This window comes from Saccopteryx bilineata, chromosome 5, assembly GCF_036850765.1.
Source record: "Saccopteryx bilineata isolate mSacBil1 chromosome 5, mSacBil1_pri_phased_curated, whole genome shotgun sequence".
In the NCBI taxonomy this organism is placed as follows: Eukaryota; Metazoa; Chordata; class Mammalia; order Chiroptera; family Emballonuridae; genus Saccopteryx; species Saccopteryx bilineata.
Genome location: NC_089494.1, coordinates 166,439,703 through 166,456,591, shown reverse-complemented (window position 1 = coordinate 166,456,591; position 16,889 = coordinate 166,439,703). Strand labels below are relative to the sequence as shown.

The 16,889-nt window shown below is 41.9% G+C and overlaps 1 protein-coding gene across 1 annotated transcript in view; it reads left to right on the top strand.

Moving 5' to 3' along the window:
* GTPBP4 (GTP binding protein 4) overlaps positions 1 to 1,302 on the top strand; it is a 29,605-nt gene extending 28,303 nt beyond the window's left edge. Inside the window, exon 17 of the mRNA XM_066281002.1 lies at positions 659 to 1,302. Within this exon, the coding sequence (XP_066137099.1) occupies positions 659 to 811 (153 nt within the window). The 3' untranslated portion in view covers positions 812 to 1,302. The remainder of the gene's footprint in view (positions 1 to 658) is intronic.
* The last annotated feature ends 15,587 nt before the right edge of the window (positions 1,303 to 16,889 follow it).

Genomic DNA, 16,889 nt, shown 5'->3' with positions numbered 1-16,889 from the left:
CTCAGTGCCAGTGCTCAAACCAGTCAAGCCACTGGCTGTGAGAGAGGAAGAGGAAGAAGGGGCTGGGAGGGGAAGAGAAGCAGATAGTCGCTTCTCTTGTGTGCCCTGGTCAGGATTAAACCCAGATGACCTTATGCTGGGGCAACGCTCTATCCACTTAGCCCACCAAGGCCTGGAGCTTTTTTTAAAAATAAACACAAAAATTGTTGGTTTTAGCATTTTAAAAATGCAGGTAAAGGAGAAAGTCTGTATAAGTGAGCAAGCAGTCTACCTCATGGAAGCCTGCTTTTTCCATTCCATTATGCCATCTCCATCTAGAAATCTGGATTTTATTATCAACACTGCCACTTGTGAGTCAGATGTGAGTAGTACAGGTCTGAGTCTGATCGAGCTTTTTAGTTTGTCTGAAAGGGAGTTAGCAAAAATACACTCTAATCTTCCATGCTAAATATATCCAGACAAGGTACAAAACTTGTCTGGATATCGAGTTCCTGCAGATGCCGTGGTGGGTCCACAATGGCAGCGAGTGAGACTTGCCTGGTTTCTCAACATAGAACATACCTAGACTGTAAGGGGGGGTCGTCACTGGTCATGAAAATGGATGTAGTAATTTGGTGTTCAGTAGTTGTGGTGTTTTCTGTTCTCTTCTCCTTTGTAGATGGTGAAGAAAGCCAAGACTATGATGAAGAGTGCTCAGAAGAAGATGAATCGCTTGGGGAAGAAAGGGGAGGCAGACAGACATGTGTTTGATATGAAGCCCAAGCACTTACTCTCTGGGAAGAGGAAAGCTGGTAAGAAGGACAGGAGATAGAGTCCTTCTCAGCGAAGCAGTTTGACTAGACTGTTTGTTTCCTGACTTGATATGGTATGATATCAGAAATTTGGAGCCGTGATCTGCAAGCTGGAAATAACACAAATAACTAAAGCACCTGTTGCTTCCTCAAAACTATAGTTAATGATACAGGTGTGAGAAATTTTTATTGCTGTATAACATTACAGATATCTTGAGACAGGTTTCTGCATTTAATGCCATTTTGATTGTGTTAGATTTATAGAGCTGGAAAGATTGATTGGTGTGATTGTTTTTGATGCAGAAAATCTTACTGTCTTCAGCAAGAGGTAACTGGTTTGGTTCCTGCTTGTGAATAGTCCTTTCTTGCGAAGACAGTGGCCCTGCTTTGCAGACACAGGTTGTGGGGATGTCAGATGCCAGCACTAAATTATTTGCTAGTCCTGTTGTACAATGTATCATTGTAACCTGTCTTCAACTGTTTCTATTCAAAATAAACTTCTAAAAGAGTAGTTCTGATTATTTAGTTCTTTTTTGTTTGTAAATTTGGCAAATGAAAGTGGGGGAAAGACCTTTTTTTTTTAAAGCAAAATACTTTTTTTGTGGAGTAAAATGTAGCCTAAGGCAGGCACTACAGCAACTACATGTGGGCATCTCCTACTTCAGTAGTCCATTGCTGAAAATCACATGTGTTGAGTAAAACACAAACACCCCAACCCAACGGCAGCAAAAGCACCTCTTGGGGGGGGGGGTCTATTTTTAATTATTTTAATGTTTCCATTAGTTTGAGAGAAAACGAAAAAGAGGAAGAGGGTGGAGACAGAGAAAAGCATTAACTCTTGTTTCACTTAGTAGTTCCACTTAGTTGTGCACTCATTGCTTGTAGTATGTCCCCTGACCAGGATAGAATCCACATCCTCTGGCACGCCGGGTCAACGCTTTATCCACTGAGCCACCTGGCCAGAGCTTGGTTTCAGTTATTTTTAATGGGAATCTTTGTAAGCTACATGTCAGCTCAAAACCCCAAGTACAGTACAATGTAGGAAATCAACCTGTTAGAGTATTAAGAGTGTAAAACTCCCTTCTTGATCACAAATATTGCTGTTGTTACCACTTTGCTTATAAGCAGTTAGCATGTCCTGTTTGCTGACTTGCATGACAGTCTTCTAGTGTTTTGCAATATACAGCAGATCCTTGAATATTGTCATTTCATTATAAGAGGCTATACAAATTTAACTTGTCTATATCAATTAGCCTATGGCAAAATTGGCTTTATGACCTGCACGTAGCTTCACTTAAATTCGCAGAGCCTATCAGTAGTAAGTGAGGACTTCGTGTAAGTCCATATATCTATCTGTGCTGGAAAGTATTATAAAGAGAAACTCAAACTTGAGTGATGTCAGGGAAGATGTAGAATAGGAAGCACCCACAGATCCTTTGTTCTAGATTAAACTCACTGGCAGAATCTCTGGTGTAGCTAGTTTGGAACTCTGGAGAGTCTCTGAAGGTTTGCGTCTTCCAAGGAAAGTCTTGGCCAGTATATCAGTTAATTTTGGTCAGTTTAGACTTTGCGGCTTAGTGTTTACCCACCACCCACACCCAGCCTGTTTCTACTTGTGGGAGTGGGTAGGATAGGACTTTGTCCACACATTGGCATTCTGGTTTGGTTTTTTTTTTTGCATTTTTTTTTTTCTGAAGCTGGAAACGGGGAGAGACAGACAGACTCCCGCATGCACCCGACCGGGATCCACCCGGCACGCCCACCAGGGGGCGACGCTCTGCCCACCAGGGGGCGATGCTCTGCCCCTCCGTGGCGTCGCTCTGTCACGACCAGAGCCACTTTAGCGCCTGGGGCAGAGGCCAAGGAGCCATCCCCAGCGCCCTGGCCATCCTTGCTTCAATGGAGCCTTGCTACGGGAGGGGAAGAGAGAGACAGAGATGAAGGAGAGGGGGAGGGGTGGAGAAGCAGATGGGCACTTCTCCTGTGTGCCCTGGCCGGGAATCGAACCCGGGACCCCTGCACGCCAGGCCGATGCTCTACCACTGAGCCAACCGGCCAGGGCGGCATTCTGTTTTGATTGCGGATTGTTGCTTATGATAGCATAGTGCAGTGGTCCCCAACCCCCGAGCCGCGGACCGGTATCAGTCCATGGGCCATTTGGTACTGGTCCGCAGAGAAAGAATAAATAACTTACAGTATTTCCGTTTTATTTATATTTAAGTCTGAACGGTGTTTTATTTTTAAAAAATGACCAGATTCCCTCTGTTACATCCATCTAAGACTCATTCTTGATGCTTGTCTTGGTCACGTGATATATTGCTGCTAAAATTAAACCCATAAACTAGCAAAATGAGTGAAAAACAAAATTCCATTGAAAGTTTTGTTGCGAAGTGGAAAAGGGCCAATGAGGAGACAGAAGAAGAACCTACGACCCTGAAGAAAAAGAAGGCTTTGTTTAACAGACAATACCAGGAGTCCTACTTGAAGTATGGATTTATTGCAACTGGTGATTCTCTGCACCAAGGCCGCTCTGCATAATATGTGGCGACCGGCTAAGTAATGAGGCAATGAAGCTTTCAAAACTGCTTCGCCACTTGGAGACCAAGCATCCTACTTTAAAAGACAAGCCTTCTGAGTATTTCAAAAGAAAAAAGTATGAACAAGAAGGACAGAAACAATTACTGGTGGCCACTACATCAATAAATGCGAGTACACTGAGAGCATCATACTTGGTGGCTAATCGTATTGCTAAGGCTAAGAAGCTATTCACCATTGGTGAAGAATTGATCCTTCCAGCCTCTAAAGACATTTGTCGTGAACTTCTAGGAGAGGCTGTGGTTAAAAAGATAGCACAGATGCCTCTTTCGGCTACCACCGTCACACGGCACATTGAGGAAATAGCAGAGGACATTGAATCACAATTGTTGGAAAGGATTAATAAATCACCGTGGTACACTCTCCAGGTTGAAGAATCTACAGATATTGACAACAAGGCAATGCTACTTGTTTACATGCGTTATCTTTATCAAGAGGATGTGCATGAGGATATGTTATGTGCACTATGATTGCCAACCAAAACCACAGCCGCAGAACTATTTAAATCGCTGGATGACTATCAGGAAAACTGAAATGGTCTTTTTGTGTTGGCATATGCACAGATGGAGCTGCTGCCATGACCGGAAGGATGTCTGGTTTAACTACTCGGATTAAGGGGGTTGCACCTGAATGCGAGTCTACACATTGTGTCATTCACAGAGAAATGCTGGCTAGCCTAAATATACCACCAGAACTTAACAGCGTATTAAATGATGTCGTTGAAGTTATTAACCACATCAAAGCACACGCCCTTCCCTCGCGCCTGTTCGAGCAGCTTTGTGAGGAAATGAATGTGGAGCACAGACACCTTCTCTTATACACAAAAATAAGATGGTTATGCTGAGGGGGAGTCCCTGGCTAGAGTGTTTGAATTACGAGAGCTGCTGCAGAGATTTCTCTCAGAAAAAAAGTCACCGCTAGCACATTTCAGTAAAGAGAAATGGGTCACAAAACTTGCTTACTTGTGCGACATATTTAACCTCAATGGACTCACTTGGTCACTTCAGGGGAAAATGACAACTGTCTTCAAGTTGGCAGATAAAGTAGCTACATTTAAAGCCAAACTGGATTTGTGGGGATGACGTGTGAACAGGGGTATATTTGACATGTTTCAAACATTCGCGGGAATTTTGGAAGAGACTGAGCCCAAGCCTTCATTGTCCCAGCTGGTGAACGATCACCTGTATTTGCTTTTAAAGAGTTTGAACGCTACTTCCCAACCACAAAAGACCCACGAATTGCTAAGGAATGGATCCGCGATCCATTTGTCAACAAACCAAGTGAACCCAGCGTGTCTATGCAAGAAGAGGATCAACTACTGGAGATCGCAAATGATGGTGGCCTTAAAAATATGTCCGAGACTACAACTCTGCCAGTGTTCTGGATTAAAGTCATGGCAGAATACCCTGAGATCACCACAAAAGCACTAAAAACCCTGTTGCCATTTCTGACATCCTATTTGTGTGAAGCAGGATTTTCTGCAGTGACAGCAACCAGAACAAAATTACGGAATAGACTGGACATAAGCAACACACTTCAGGTGTCTTTGTCTCCCATTACCCCTAGATGGGACCGTCTCGTTGCAGAGAAACAAGCTCAGGGCTCCCACTGATTTAGTGTTATGGTTGTTGAGAGATAGGCTACTATCTCTCATTCTATATAAACATTATAATAAATAACCCTTAACTTACAATATTCATAACAATGGTGAGTTGTATTTTTCATGCACTTTATATTTGTTTTTGTGTTGTATCTTATTTTTAAGGCATGTTTAAACATTACCATAAGCTACTGGCAAGTGTTTGGAGGCAGAGAGGATGTTATTCATGTTATGTTGGTGTGATGTTAAGAGGATGCTTCTAATAAAGTTGCATACGAGTACACAATGAATTCATGTTTTGTTTTTTTGATTTTTTTATTTTTAAAGATTTTTATTTTTTACAGAGACAGAAAGAGAGTCAGAGAGAGGGACAGGCAGGGACAGACAGACAGGAACAGAGAGAGATGAGAAGCATCAATCATTAGTTTTTTTTTTCATTGCGCATTGCAACACCTTAGTTCAGGGGTCTCAAACTCGCGGCCCAATTTTGTGCGGCCCGCAGACTAATCCACGAAGTTCAAAATATTTTGGATAAAATTAAGTAAGCCTAGGGGCCTACTTGTATTTTTCATTTCTCTAGCATCCTAGCTAGATATTAGCTTAGTTAACAGCAGTTGTGATGCGAACTACAGTTTCTGGTCGTTTTGTGACACTGAGTAAACTGCATGTACAATTGTGCTTGTTGTACTGATTTTTTTTTGTTTTCAACTGCAGTGAGAAAAGTGTTGCGTAACAGTTGCCTTTTGTAGACCTAGTGCGGCCCGCCGAACGGCTGTGATCTTGCTCTGCGGCCCACATGCTGAGTTGAGTTTGAGACCCCTGCCTTAGTTGTTCATTGATTGCTCTCTCATATGTGCCTTGACCGCGGGCCTTCAGCAGACCGAGTAACCCCTTGCTGGAGCCAGCGACCTTGGGTTCAAGCTGGTGGGCTTTTTCTCAAACCAGATGAGCCCGTGCTCAAGCTGGCGACCTTAGGGTCTCAAACCCGGGTCCTCTGCATCCCAGTCTGACGCTCTATCCACTGCATCACCGCCTGGTCAGGCATGTTTATTTTTATTGTCGTAGGTTCATGATTGGTAGCGAGCCTGAACCTGTCATATTACATATTGATGTCAGACATGAAACATTGTCAGAAAAACAAATTTAAATACAGCCTGAATAATGAGGACATGCTCGTTTGTCCTTTAACTTAGCCCAATAAATATCGTAAGTTTGACAATTATATTTAAAAATACCAGTTTTTACGCCGGTCGCATAATTTTACTTTGTGCATTTATCCATCCCACCCTAAAGGCTGGTCTGTGACAATATTTTCTGACATTAAACCGGTCCGTGGCCCAAAAAAGGTTGGGGACCACTGGCATAGTGGACCCCCCCCAATTCTTGCAGTTCTTCAAAGATGACTCAGATTCAGGAAATTTAAAAAGGCCAGTGCATTTTTCACTTTCCGTTTTTTCTTCTGTACCTTTTTGGGAGCAGACATTTAAGGATTAAGACTAAAAACCAACTGCTTGTTCAAAGAAATTTAGAAAACACACATGCCCAGGGAAAGACATACTCAGAGAAGAACTGAGAACTTTAGTTTTTACTTCAGGCTGCGCAGAGATATCCCACAACAATTTAAAAAAATCCAAACACCAGGTGGAGAGATGGAATCTGATGTATAGAATTAACACATGATACAAGAAATGTCCAGCTTTTCAACAACAAAAATACCAGAAGTATACAAATAGGAAAATATTGCTGAATCATGGCCCCTTGCTAGACAAAAGAATTTAAAACAGCTGTCTTGCCTGACCTGTGCTGGCGCAGTGGATAAAGCATTGACTTGGAATACTGATGTTGCTTGTTCGAAACTGTGCTTGCCCACTTAAGGCACATGTTGGAGTTAATGTTTCCTCTCCTCCCTCCTCTCTCTCTCACTTCTCTCTAAAATGAAGTCTACAAAAACAAACAAAAAAACAAACAGCTGTCTTTTAAAATTTATTGGGATGACTTTAATAAAATTATACAGGTTTCAAGTGTTGTTACCATATTTTTTACCCCTTTTACTTCCTCCCACTCCTTTTTCCCTCTGGTAATTACCATACTATTAACTGTGTTTATGAGTTTGGGGGTTTTTTGTCTGTCCTGTTTGTTCATTTCTTGCTTTCTAGGGTTTTTTGTTTTGTTTTTTCGAGAGGGAGGGGGAGACAAAAGCATTACTTAGTTGTGCATTGCCAGCCTCTTGTATGTGCCTTGACCAAGATCAGGCGGTGACTTCAAGCTCAAGCCAGCAACCTCAGGCTTGAGCCAGAGACCTTGAGGTTTTGTCAGCGATCCTTTGCTCAAGCCAGCAATGTTGACCTCTGGTTTGAAACCAGCGACCTCAATGTTCCAGGTTGATACTCTGTCCACTGTGCCACCACTGGTCAGGCTGTTTTATATTCGTCCTATGAGTGAAATCATATGGTTCTTGACTTTTTCGTCTGAATTATTTTGCCTAGCATGATGTTCTCCTGATCCATTGATCCTGACACAAATGGCAATATTTTATCTTCTGGCTGAGTAGTATTCCATGGTATATATGTACCACATCTTTATCCAATCATCTCTCAAAGGACACTGTTGTTTCCATGTCTTGTCCACCATGAATAATGCTGCAGACTGGTATATACATCTTTCTGAATGTTTTCAAATATTTTGCGCCCTGCCTGATTGGCTTAGTGGGTGAGCGTTGGCCTGGCATGTGGATGTCCCAGATTCGATTTCCAGTCAGGGCACACAGCAGAAGCAAACATCTACTTCACCCTTTCCCCTCTTCTCTCTCTCTCTCAGTCTCTCTTTCTCTCCCCCCCTCCACAACTATGGCTAGTTTGGACAGGTGCTGAGGATGGGTCAGTGGAGCTCCCATCACAGGCGCTATAAATAGCTTGATTGTGAGCATGTCTCCAGATGGGCAGAGCATCGGCTCCAGATGTGTTGTCGGGCAGGTCCCGGTTGGGATGCTTGCTGGAGTTTATCTCTATTTCCTCTCTTCTCACTTGGAAAGTAAAAAAAATGCGGGGGTGGGGGATATACTCAGAAGTAGGTCATGATAACTATTCTTAATGGGCTTTCTTGGTGGTTGTTTTCTTTAGATTTTATTTATTCATTTTAGAAGAAGAGAGAGAAGGGGGGAGAAGTAGGAAGCATCAACTCCCATATGTGCCTTGACCAGGCAAGCCCAGGGGTTTGAACTGGAAACTTCAGCGCTCCAGGTTGACGCTTTATCCACTGCGCCACCACAGGTCAGGCTATTAATGTTTCGAGGAAACTCCGTACTGTTTTCCATACCAAGTTTACATTCTTACCAGCAGTGAATGAATGGCTTTTTTTCTCCATGACCTTTCCAACATTTATTACTTGTCTTGTTAATAATAGCCATTCTGGCCCTGGCCGGTTGGCTCAGCGGTAGAGCGTCGGCCTAGCGTGCGGAGGACCCGGGTTTGATTCCCGGCCAGGGCACACAGGAGAAGTGCCCATTTGCTTCTCCACCCCTCTGCCGCGCTTTCCCTCTCTGTCTCTCTCTTCCCCTCCCGCAGCCAAGGCTCCATTGGAGCAAAGATGGCCTGGGCGCTGGGGATGGCTCTGTGGCCTCTGCCCCAGGCGCTAGAGTGGCTCTGGTCGCAACATGGCGACGCCCAGGATGGGCAGAGCATCGCCCCCTGGTGGGCAGAGCGTCGCCCCTGGTGGGCATGCCGGGTGGATCCCGGTCGGGCATATGCGGGAGTCTGTCTGTCTCTCCCTGTTTCCAGCTTCAGAAAAATGAAAAAAAAAAAATAATAATAGCCATTCTAACAGGTGTCAGGTGCTATCTCATTGTAGTTTTGATTTGCATTTTGTAAATAGCTAGTGAATAGCTCTTTTCATACATCTGTTGCCCGTATTTGTATGTCTTCTGGGGAGAAGTGTCTGTTCAGGTTCTCCCATTTTTTAATTGGATTCTTTGTTTTTGTTGTTGAGTTGTATGAATTCTTTTTGGTTATAGATGAGTTAGCTTGAGCTGTGGTGGTGCAGTGGATAACATGTGGACCTGGAACGCTTGAGTTGCTGTTCAAAACCCTAGGCTTGCCCAGACGAGGCATGTAAGAGAAGGAACTATGATTTGATGCTCCCCATCCCTCCCTGCCACCCCTTCCTGATTCCTCTCTAAAAATAAACAGAAATAAATGAGTTATTTTCTAGAGTTATATGAATGTATATTTTAGATATTAGCCCCTTATTGAAAGTGTTGTTTGCAAATATCCTGTCATTTATCAGATGTCTTTTTGTTTTGTTGGCAATTTCTTTTGCTGTGCAGAAGCTTTTTAGTGTGATATAGTTCCATTTACTTATTTTTGTTTTTACTTCTCTTGCCTTTAGGTCAAATTAATAAAATCTTCTCTAAGGCCAAGATACCATGTTTTGTTTCAGGTCTTATATTTAGGTCTTTGATCTGTTCTGAGTTAACTTGTGTATGGTCACAAACAGCAGTCCATTTTTATTCTTTTGCATATGGCTTTCCATTTTCCCCAGCACCATTTATTGAAGAGGCTTTGTTTTCTCTATTGTGTTTTTGGCTCCTTAGTCAAAAAAATTATTTGCCCATACATAAGTGATTATTTTGTTTGTTTGTTATTTTGGTGAGAGGAGGGGAGACAGAGCTAGATTCCCACATGCACTCCAACCGGGATCCACCTGGCAAGCCCACCAGGGGGTGATGCTCTGCCCATCTGGGGCCCTTGCTTTACTGCAACTGGAGGCATTTTTTAGTGCCTGAGGTGGAAGCCATGGAGCCATGCTCAGCACCTGGGGCCAACTCACTCCAATCGAGGCTTGGCTGCAGAAGGGGAAAAGAAGAGAGAGAGAGAGAGAGAGAGGTGAGGAGGAGGGGTTAGAGAAGCAGGTGGGCACTTCTCCTGTGTGCCCTGACTGGGAATCAAACCAAGGACATCTACATGCCAGGCCAATGCTCTACCACTGAGCCAACTGGCCAGGGCTATCATATTTAAGTGGTTTTATTTCTGAGCTCTCAGCTCTGTTCCATTGGTCTGTATGTCTTTGTGTCAGTACCACACAAAACAACTGTTAAAGATGCACAAAGAGGCCCTGGCTGGGTAGGTCAGGTGGTTACAGCATCATTCTCATACACAAATGTTGCAGATTCAATCCCCAGTCAGGGCTCATACAAGAATCAACCAGTGTGATCAAAGTTGACCCTTAGAGCCAGCCAGCGTGAAGGAATAACTGTACCCATGAAAGAACCAACTGTATTCAATACTCACATACAACAGGAGGGAAAATAGTACCCTCAAGAAGCATTCCTTGAACAAGGAAAACAGGTGGCCTGAGGTCAGTACCACCAACCCCATCTTCCTGATAAAGACAACACAAAAATTTCAAAGTCAGACAGCACTACCTAATACACAGACAAAATGGGCAAAGAAATGTGACCCAAATGAACCAACAAGGCAAATCCCCAGAAAAAGAACTAAATGAAATGGAAGTAACCAAACTACCAGATGCAGAGTTTAAAATAATGATTCTTAAGATGCTCAAGAATCTTAGAGCAACAATGGATGGACATAATGAACACCTAAATAAAGAGATATCAAGCATCAAAAAGCACATTGAAATCATAAAAAAGAACCAATCAGAAATGACAATACACTATCAGAAATGAAGGCTTCACTAGAAGGAATCAGCAGGCTAGATGAAACATAGGATTGAATCAGTGATTTAGAAGACAAAATAAACATAAGCACAGAAGTAGAACAGCAAAACAAAAAGAGTCTCAAAAAGACTGAGGAAACTCTAAGAGAGCTCTGTGACAACATGAAGAGAAACAACATCTGCATCATAGGGGTTCCTGAAGGAGAAGAGAAAGAACAAGGAATAGAGAACCTGTTTGAAGAAATTATAGCTGAAAAGTCCCCTAAATTGATGAAGGAAAAAGTCACACAAGTTTAAGAAGCACAGAGGGTCCCATTAAAGAGGAAATCAAGGAAGCCTACATAAAGACATGCCACAAACCAGCACGGCTAGTAATTCCAGGTCCTGAGTGGGAATGGTGCAGAATTAAGAAAATAGGCTTAGAGTAAAAGGATGGGCTCGGGAGGCCTCTGCAATACTGATGGCAAGAACAGAGCGCGCTCCACACCTGCTTCTTGTTTTAGTTATAGGGCAAAGTGGGCCATTAGCAAATCAGAGATCTCTGATCACATTTCCAAGGCAACCCAAGAATTTTACCAAGTGCAGAAAACCCCCACCATACATAACATCTTAACTTCACAAAACAAAGGATAAAAGAAACTTGCCTCCAGGCTTTCCAGGGGACATGGGGGGTAGGATGAACATAAACAATCCAGCACCACCACTTAACAACCTTTAGCAACTTCACAGAACAAGTGAGGTAGGGGGTTAGTCAGACAGCTTACTGCCAGTTCCCCACACCTCAGTCCCCCAAAAATCTAAACTGCAAAGACCCTATTGTCTTTTGGTCCCCAACAAAGACACATCATAATTAAAATGCCAAAGTTAAGAGACAAAACATATTAAAATCTGCAAGAGAAAAGCAGTTAATTACCTACAAAAGAGCTCCCATAAGGATGACATCGACTTCTCAACAGAAACACTTGATGCTAGATGATTGGCAAGAAATATTCAAAGTAATGCAAAATAAGAACCTACAACCTGGATAAAGATTACTTTATCCAGCAAGATTATTGTTTAAAATTGAAGGAGAAATAAAAACCTTCCCAGACCAAAACAATAAAATAAAATAAAATCAAGGAATTCACTACAACCAAACCAGTATTGCAAGAAATATTAAGGGGCCTTCTGTAAAAAGAGCAAAGGAAAAAAGGAAATAGAGAAAAAGAGGATTGTAGATTTAAAGAATAAAATGGCAATAAATAAGTACCTATCAATAATAACTTTAAATGTAAATGGATTAAACACTCCAATCAAAAGACATAGGATAGCTGCATGGATAAGAAAACAGGACCCATACATATGCTGTCTACAAGAGACCCACCTCAGAACAAAAGATACACAAAGACTGAAAGTGAAGGGATAGAAAAAAGTATTTCGTGCAAATGGAAATGAAAGGAAAAAAAGCTAGAGTAGCAATACTTATATCTGACAAAATAGCCTTTAAAATAAAGGCTATAGTAAGGGATAAAGAAGGTCACTACATAATGATAAAGGGAGCAATGCAACAGGAAGATATAACCATTATAAATATCTATGCACCTAATATAGGAACACCTAAATATATAAAGCAGATTTTGATGGCTATAAAGGGCGAGATCAACAGCAATACTATAATAGTAGAAGAGTTTAATACCCCTCTAACATCAATAGATAGATCTTCCAGACAGAAAAATAACAAAGAAACAGAGGCCTAAATGACACACTAGATTAACTGGATGTAATAGATATCTTCAGAACCTTTCACCCCAAAACAACTGAATATACATTCTTTTCAAGTGCTCCTGATACATTCTCTAGGATAGACTATATGTTAGGACACAAAACAAGTCTCAATAAATTTAAGAAGACTGAAATCATATCAAGCATGTTTTCTGATCAGAGTGGCATGAAACTAGAAATCAACTACAATAGAAAAATTGAAAAACATTCAAACACTTGGAGGCTAAATAAGCATGTAATTAAATAACAAGTGGGTTAACAATGAAATCAAGGAAGAAATAAAAAAATTTCCTTGAAACAAATGAAAATGAACATACAACTCAAAATTTATGGGACACAGCAAAAGCAGTCCTGAGAGGGAAGTTCATAGCATTATAGGCATACCTTAAGAAGAAAAAGCTCAAATAAACAACTGAGGCCCTGGCTGGTTGGCTCAGCGGTAGAGCGTCGGCCTGGTGTGTGGAGGACTCAGGTTCGATTCCCGGCCAGGGCACATAGGAGAAGCGCCCATTTGCTTCTCCACCCCCCCTTCCTCTCTGTCTCTCTCTTCCCCTCCCGCAGCCAAGGCTCCATTGGAGCAAAGATGGCCCAAGCACTGGGGATGGCTCCTTGGCCTCTGCCCCAGGCACTAGAGTGGCTCTGGTTGCGGCAGAGCGATGCCCCGGAGGGGTAGAGCATCGCCCCCTGGTGGGCAGAACGTCACCCCTGGTGGGCGTGCCGGGTGGATCCTGGTCGGGTGCATGTGGGAGTCTGTCTGTCTCTCCTCATTTCCAGCTTCAGAAAAAATACAAAAAAAACAAAACAAAAACAAAAAAACAAAAAACAACTGAACCCTGCACCTAAAAGAACTAGAAAAAGAATAACAAATAAAGCCCAAGGGTAGTATAAGGAAGGAAATAATAAAGATCAGAGTGGAAATAAATGGCATAGAGGCTAAAAAAAACAACACCAAAAGATCAATGAAACCAAGAGCTGGTCTTTGAAAAGATAAATAAGATTGATGAACCTTTAACCAGAATCATCAAGATAAAAAGAGAGAGGACTCAAATAAAATTAGAAATGAAAGTGGAGAAGTAACAACTGACACCGCAGAAATACTAAGGATTGTAAAAAAATACTATGAAGATCTATATGCCAAAAAATTAGACAACCTAGGTGAAATGGACAAATTCCTTGAAACAGATAATTTTTTAAAAATCAATTTGGAAGAATCAGAAAACCTAAACAGACCGATTACAACAAATGCGATCGAAACAGTTATCAGGCCTGACCAGGCAGTGGCACAGTGGATAGAGCGTTGGACTGGTATGCCGAGGACCCAAGTTCAAGACCCCAAGGTCGCCAGTTTGAGCGTGGGCTCATCTGGTTTGAGCAAAAGTTTACGAGCTTGAGCCCAAGGTCCCTGGCTCAAGCAAGGGGTTACTCGGTCTGCTGAAGGCCCACAGTCAAGGCACATATGAGAAAGCAATCAATGAACAACTAAGGTGTCGCAATGCGCAACGAAAAACTAATGATTGATGCTTCTCATCTCTCTGTTCCTGTCTGTCTGTCCCTGTCTATCTCTCTCTCTGACTCTCTCTCTGTCTCTGTAAAAAAAAGAAAGAAAAAAAAAGAAACAGTTATCAGAAAACTCCCAATAAACAAAAGTCCTGGGCCAGATGGCTTCACAGGCGAATTTTACCAAATATTCAAAGAAGAGCTAACTCCTATCCTTCTCAAGCTATTTCAAAAAATTCAAGAGGAGGGTAGACTTCCAAGCTCCTTTTGTAAGGAGAGCATAATCCTCATTCCAAAGCAAATTCCATAATCCTCAGTCCAGGCAAAGACACTACAAAGAAAGAAAACTATAGGCCAATATCCCTGATAAACTTAGATGCTAAAATTCTCAACAAAATATTAGCAAACTGGATCCATCAATACATGAAAAAAAATCATACATCATGATCAAGTGGAATTTATTCTGGTGAGGCAAGACTGGTACAATATTCGCAAATCAATCAATGTGATTCATCACATAAACAAAAGGAAGGAGAATAATCACATAATATCAATAGATGCAGAAAAAGCATTTGATAAAATCCAGCACCCATTTAAGATCAAAACTCTCAACAAAGTGGGAATACAGAGAACATACTTGAACATGATAAAAAGGCCATCTATGACAAACCCACAGCCAACATCATAATCAATGGGCAAAAATTAAAAGCAATCTTCTTAAGATCAGGCAGGGGTGCTCCCTTTCACCACTCTTATTCAACATAGTTCTGGAAGTCCTAGCCACAGCAATCAGACAAGAAGAAGAAATAAAAGGCATCCAAATTGGAAAAGAGAAGTAAAATTATCATTATTTGCCAATGACATGATACTGTACATAGAAAACCCTAAAGTCTCAGTAAAAAAAACTACTGGACATGATAAATGAATTCATCAAAGTGGCAGGATATAAAATTAATATTCAGAAATCAGTGGCATTTTTATACACCAACAATGAACTGTCTGAAAGAGAAATTAAGAAAACAATCCCCTTCACTATTGCAACAAAAACAATAAAGTACCTATGAGTAAATTTAACCAAGGAGGTTAAAGACTTGTACTCAGAAAATTATAAAACATTGATAAAAGAAATCAAGGAAGATACAAACAAGTGGAAGCACATACCGTGTTCATGAATAGGAAGAATAAACATCATTTAAATGTCTATATTACCCCAAACGATCTATAAATTCTATACAATTCCTATTAAAATATCAACAGATATAGAACAAATATTCCAAAAATTTATATGGAACCAAAAGAGAACACAAATAGCCTCAGTAATTTTGAAAAAGAAGAATAAAGTGGGAGATATCACGCTTCCTGATATCAAGTTATACTACAAGACCATTGTACTCAAAACAGCCTGGTACGGGCATAAGAGCAGGCATACAGATCAATGGAACACAACAGAGAACCCAGAAATAAACCCACACCTTTATGGACAATTGATATTTGACAAAGGAGGTAAGAGCATACAATGGAGTAAAGACAGTCTCTTTAACAAATGGGAAAATTGGACAGGTACTTGCAAAAAATTGAAATTAGACCACCAACTTATACCAGTCACAAAAATAAACTCAAAATGGATAAGACTTAAATGTAAGTCGTCAAACCATAGTCATCTTGGAAGAAAACATAAGCAGTAAGCTCTCTGACATCTCTTGCAACAATATATTTGCTGATTTATCTCCAGGAGAGGAGGGTGAAGTACAGGAGAATTGAGTTACATAGTAGTCAAATTAGGCATCACTGAAGTAGTTTATAATAGGTAGTCTCCAGAAATTAAGAGTGAGTTATGGATGTCTCTGGAAAAAGAATTTCCGAGGTATTCTACAGGAAGAAAGAACAGAAGACTTAGGTGGGACTTGGGTAGGAGCAAGCCTAGTGTTCACAGAGGACAGCGCAGAGCAAGCAGTGGGGGAGTGAGATCAGTGGGTTGGGCGTGTCCTGGAGCCTGGAGGCTGTTTCAAGTGTCCTGAGCAGAGAGGTGAAAAGATATGACCACTCTAGCTTCTAGGTTGAGAGCAGATATTGAGTCAAGTGTGGCAGTGTCACCCAGTCAGGACAATTCAAGGATGGCCTGGACTCAGAGTAGCTGGAAAGGCTTATTCCAAGGACTTATTAATTGGATAAATGGTGTGGAAGGGAAGGGGAGACTCCAGTGTTTAGCCTGAGCAAAGGGAAAAGGAGAACTAAAGGCAAGTAGGGGAGGGGCGCCTGTCAGGACTTGGTTTGGGACCCAAGTGTGGGAGATCTATTTACACACCCAGGCAGTTGTTATGAGTATGAAACAGAATTCCATAAAATTTTAAATCTGGCCTGACCTGTGGTGGCGCAGTGGATAAAGAGTCAACCTGGAAATGCTGAGGTTGCCGGTTCAAAACCCTGGGCTTGCCTGGTCAAGGCACATATGGGAGTTGATGCTCCTTGCTCCTCCCCCCTTCTCTCTCTCTCTCTCTCTCCCCTCTCTATAATGAATAAATAAAATCTTAAAAAAATAAAAAAAAAAAAAAAATAAAAAAAAAAATTTTAAATCTGGAAGTCTGAAGTATGTAGATGATAGGTAAGTATAAAATTATAGAAACTTAAATTTGTCAGGATACTTAAATGTGCACAAAAACACTCTCAAGTTCACTGTAAAACTTGAGTTCCGGCCCAGGCCGGTTGGCTCAGTGGTAGAGCGTCGGCCTGGCGTGCGGAAGTCCCAGGTTCGATTCCCGGCCAGGGCACACAGAAAAAGCACCCATCTGCTTCTCCACCCCCCCCCCCTCCTTCCTCTCTCTCTTCCCCTCCAGCAGCCAAGGCTCCATTGGAGCAAAGATGGCCCGGGTGCTGGGGATGGCTCCAGGGCCTCTGCCTCAGGCACTAGACCAGCTCTGGTCACAACAGAGTGACGCCCCCGATGGGCATAGCATCGCCCCCTGGTGGGCGTG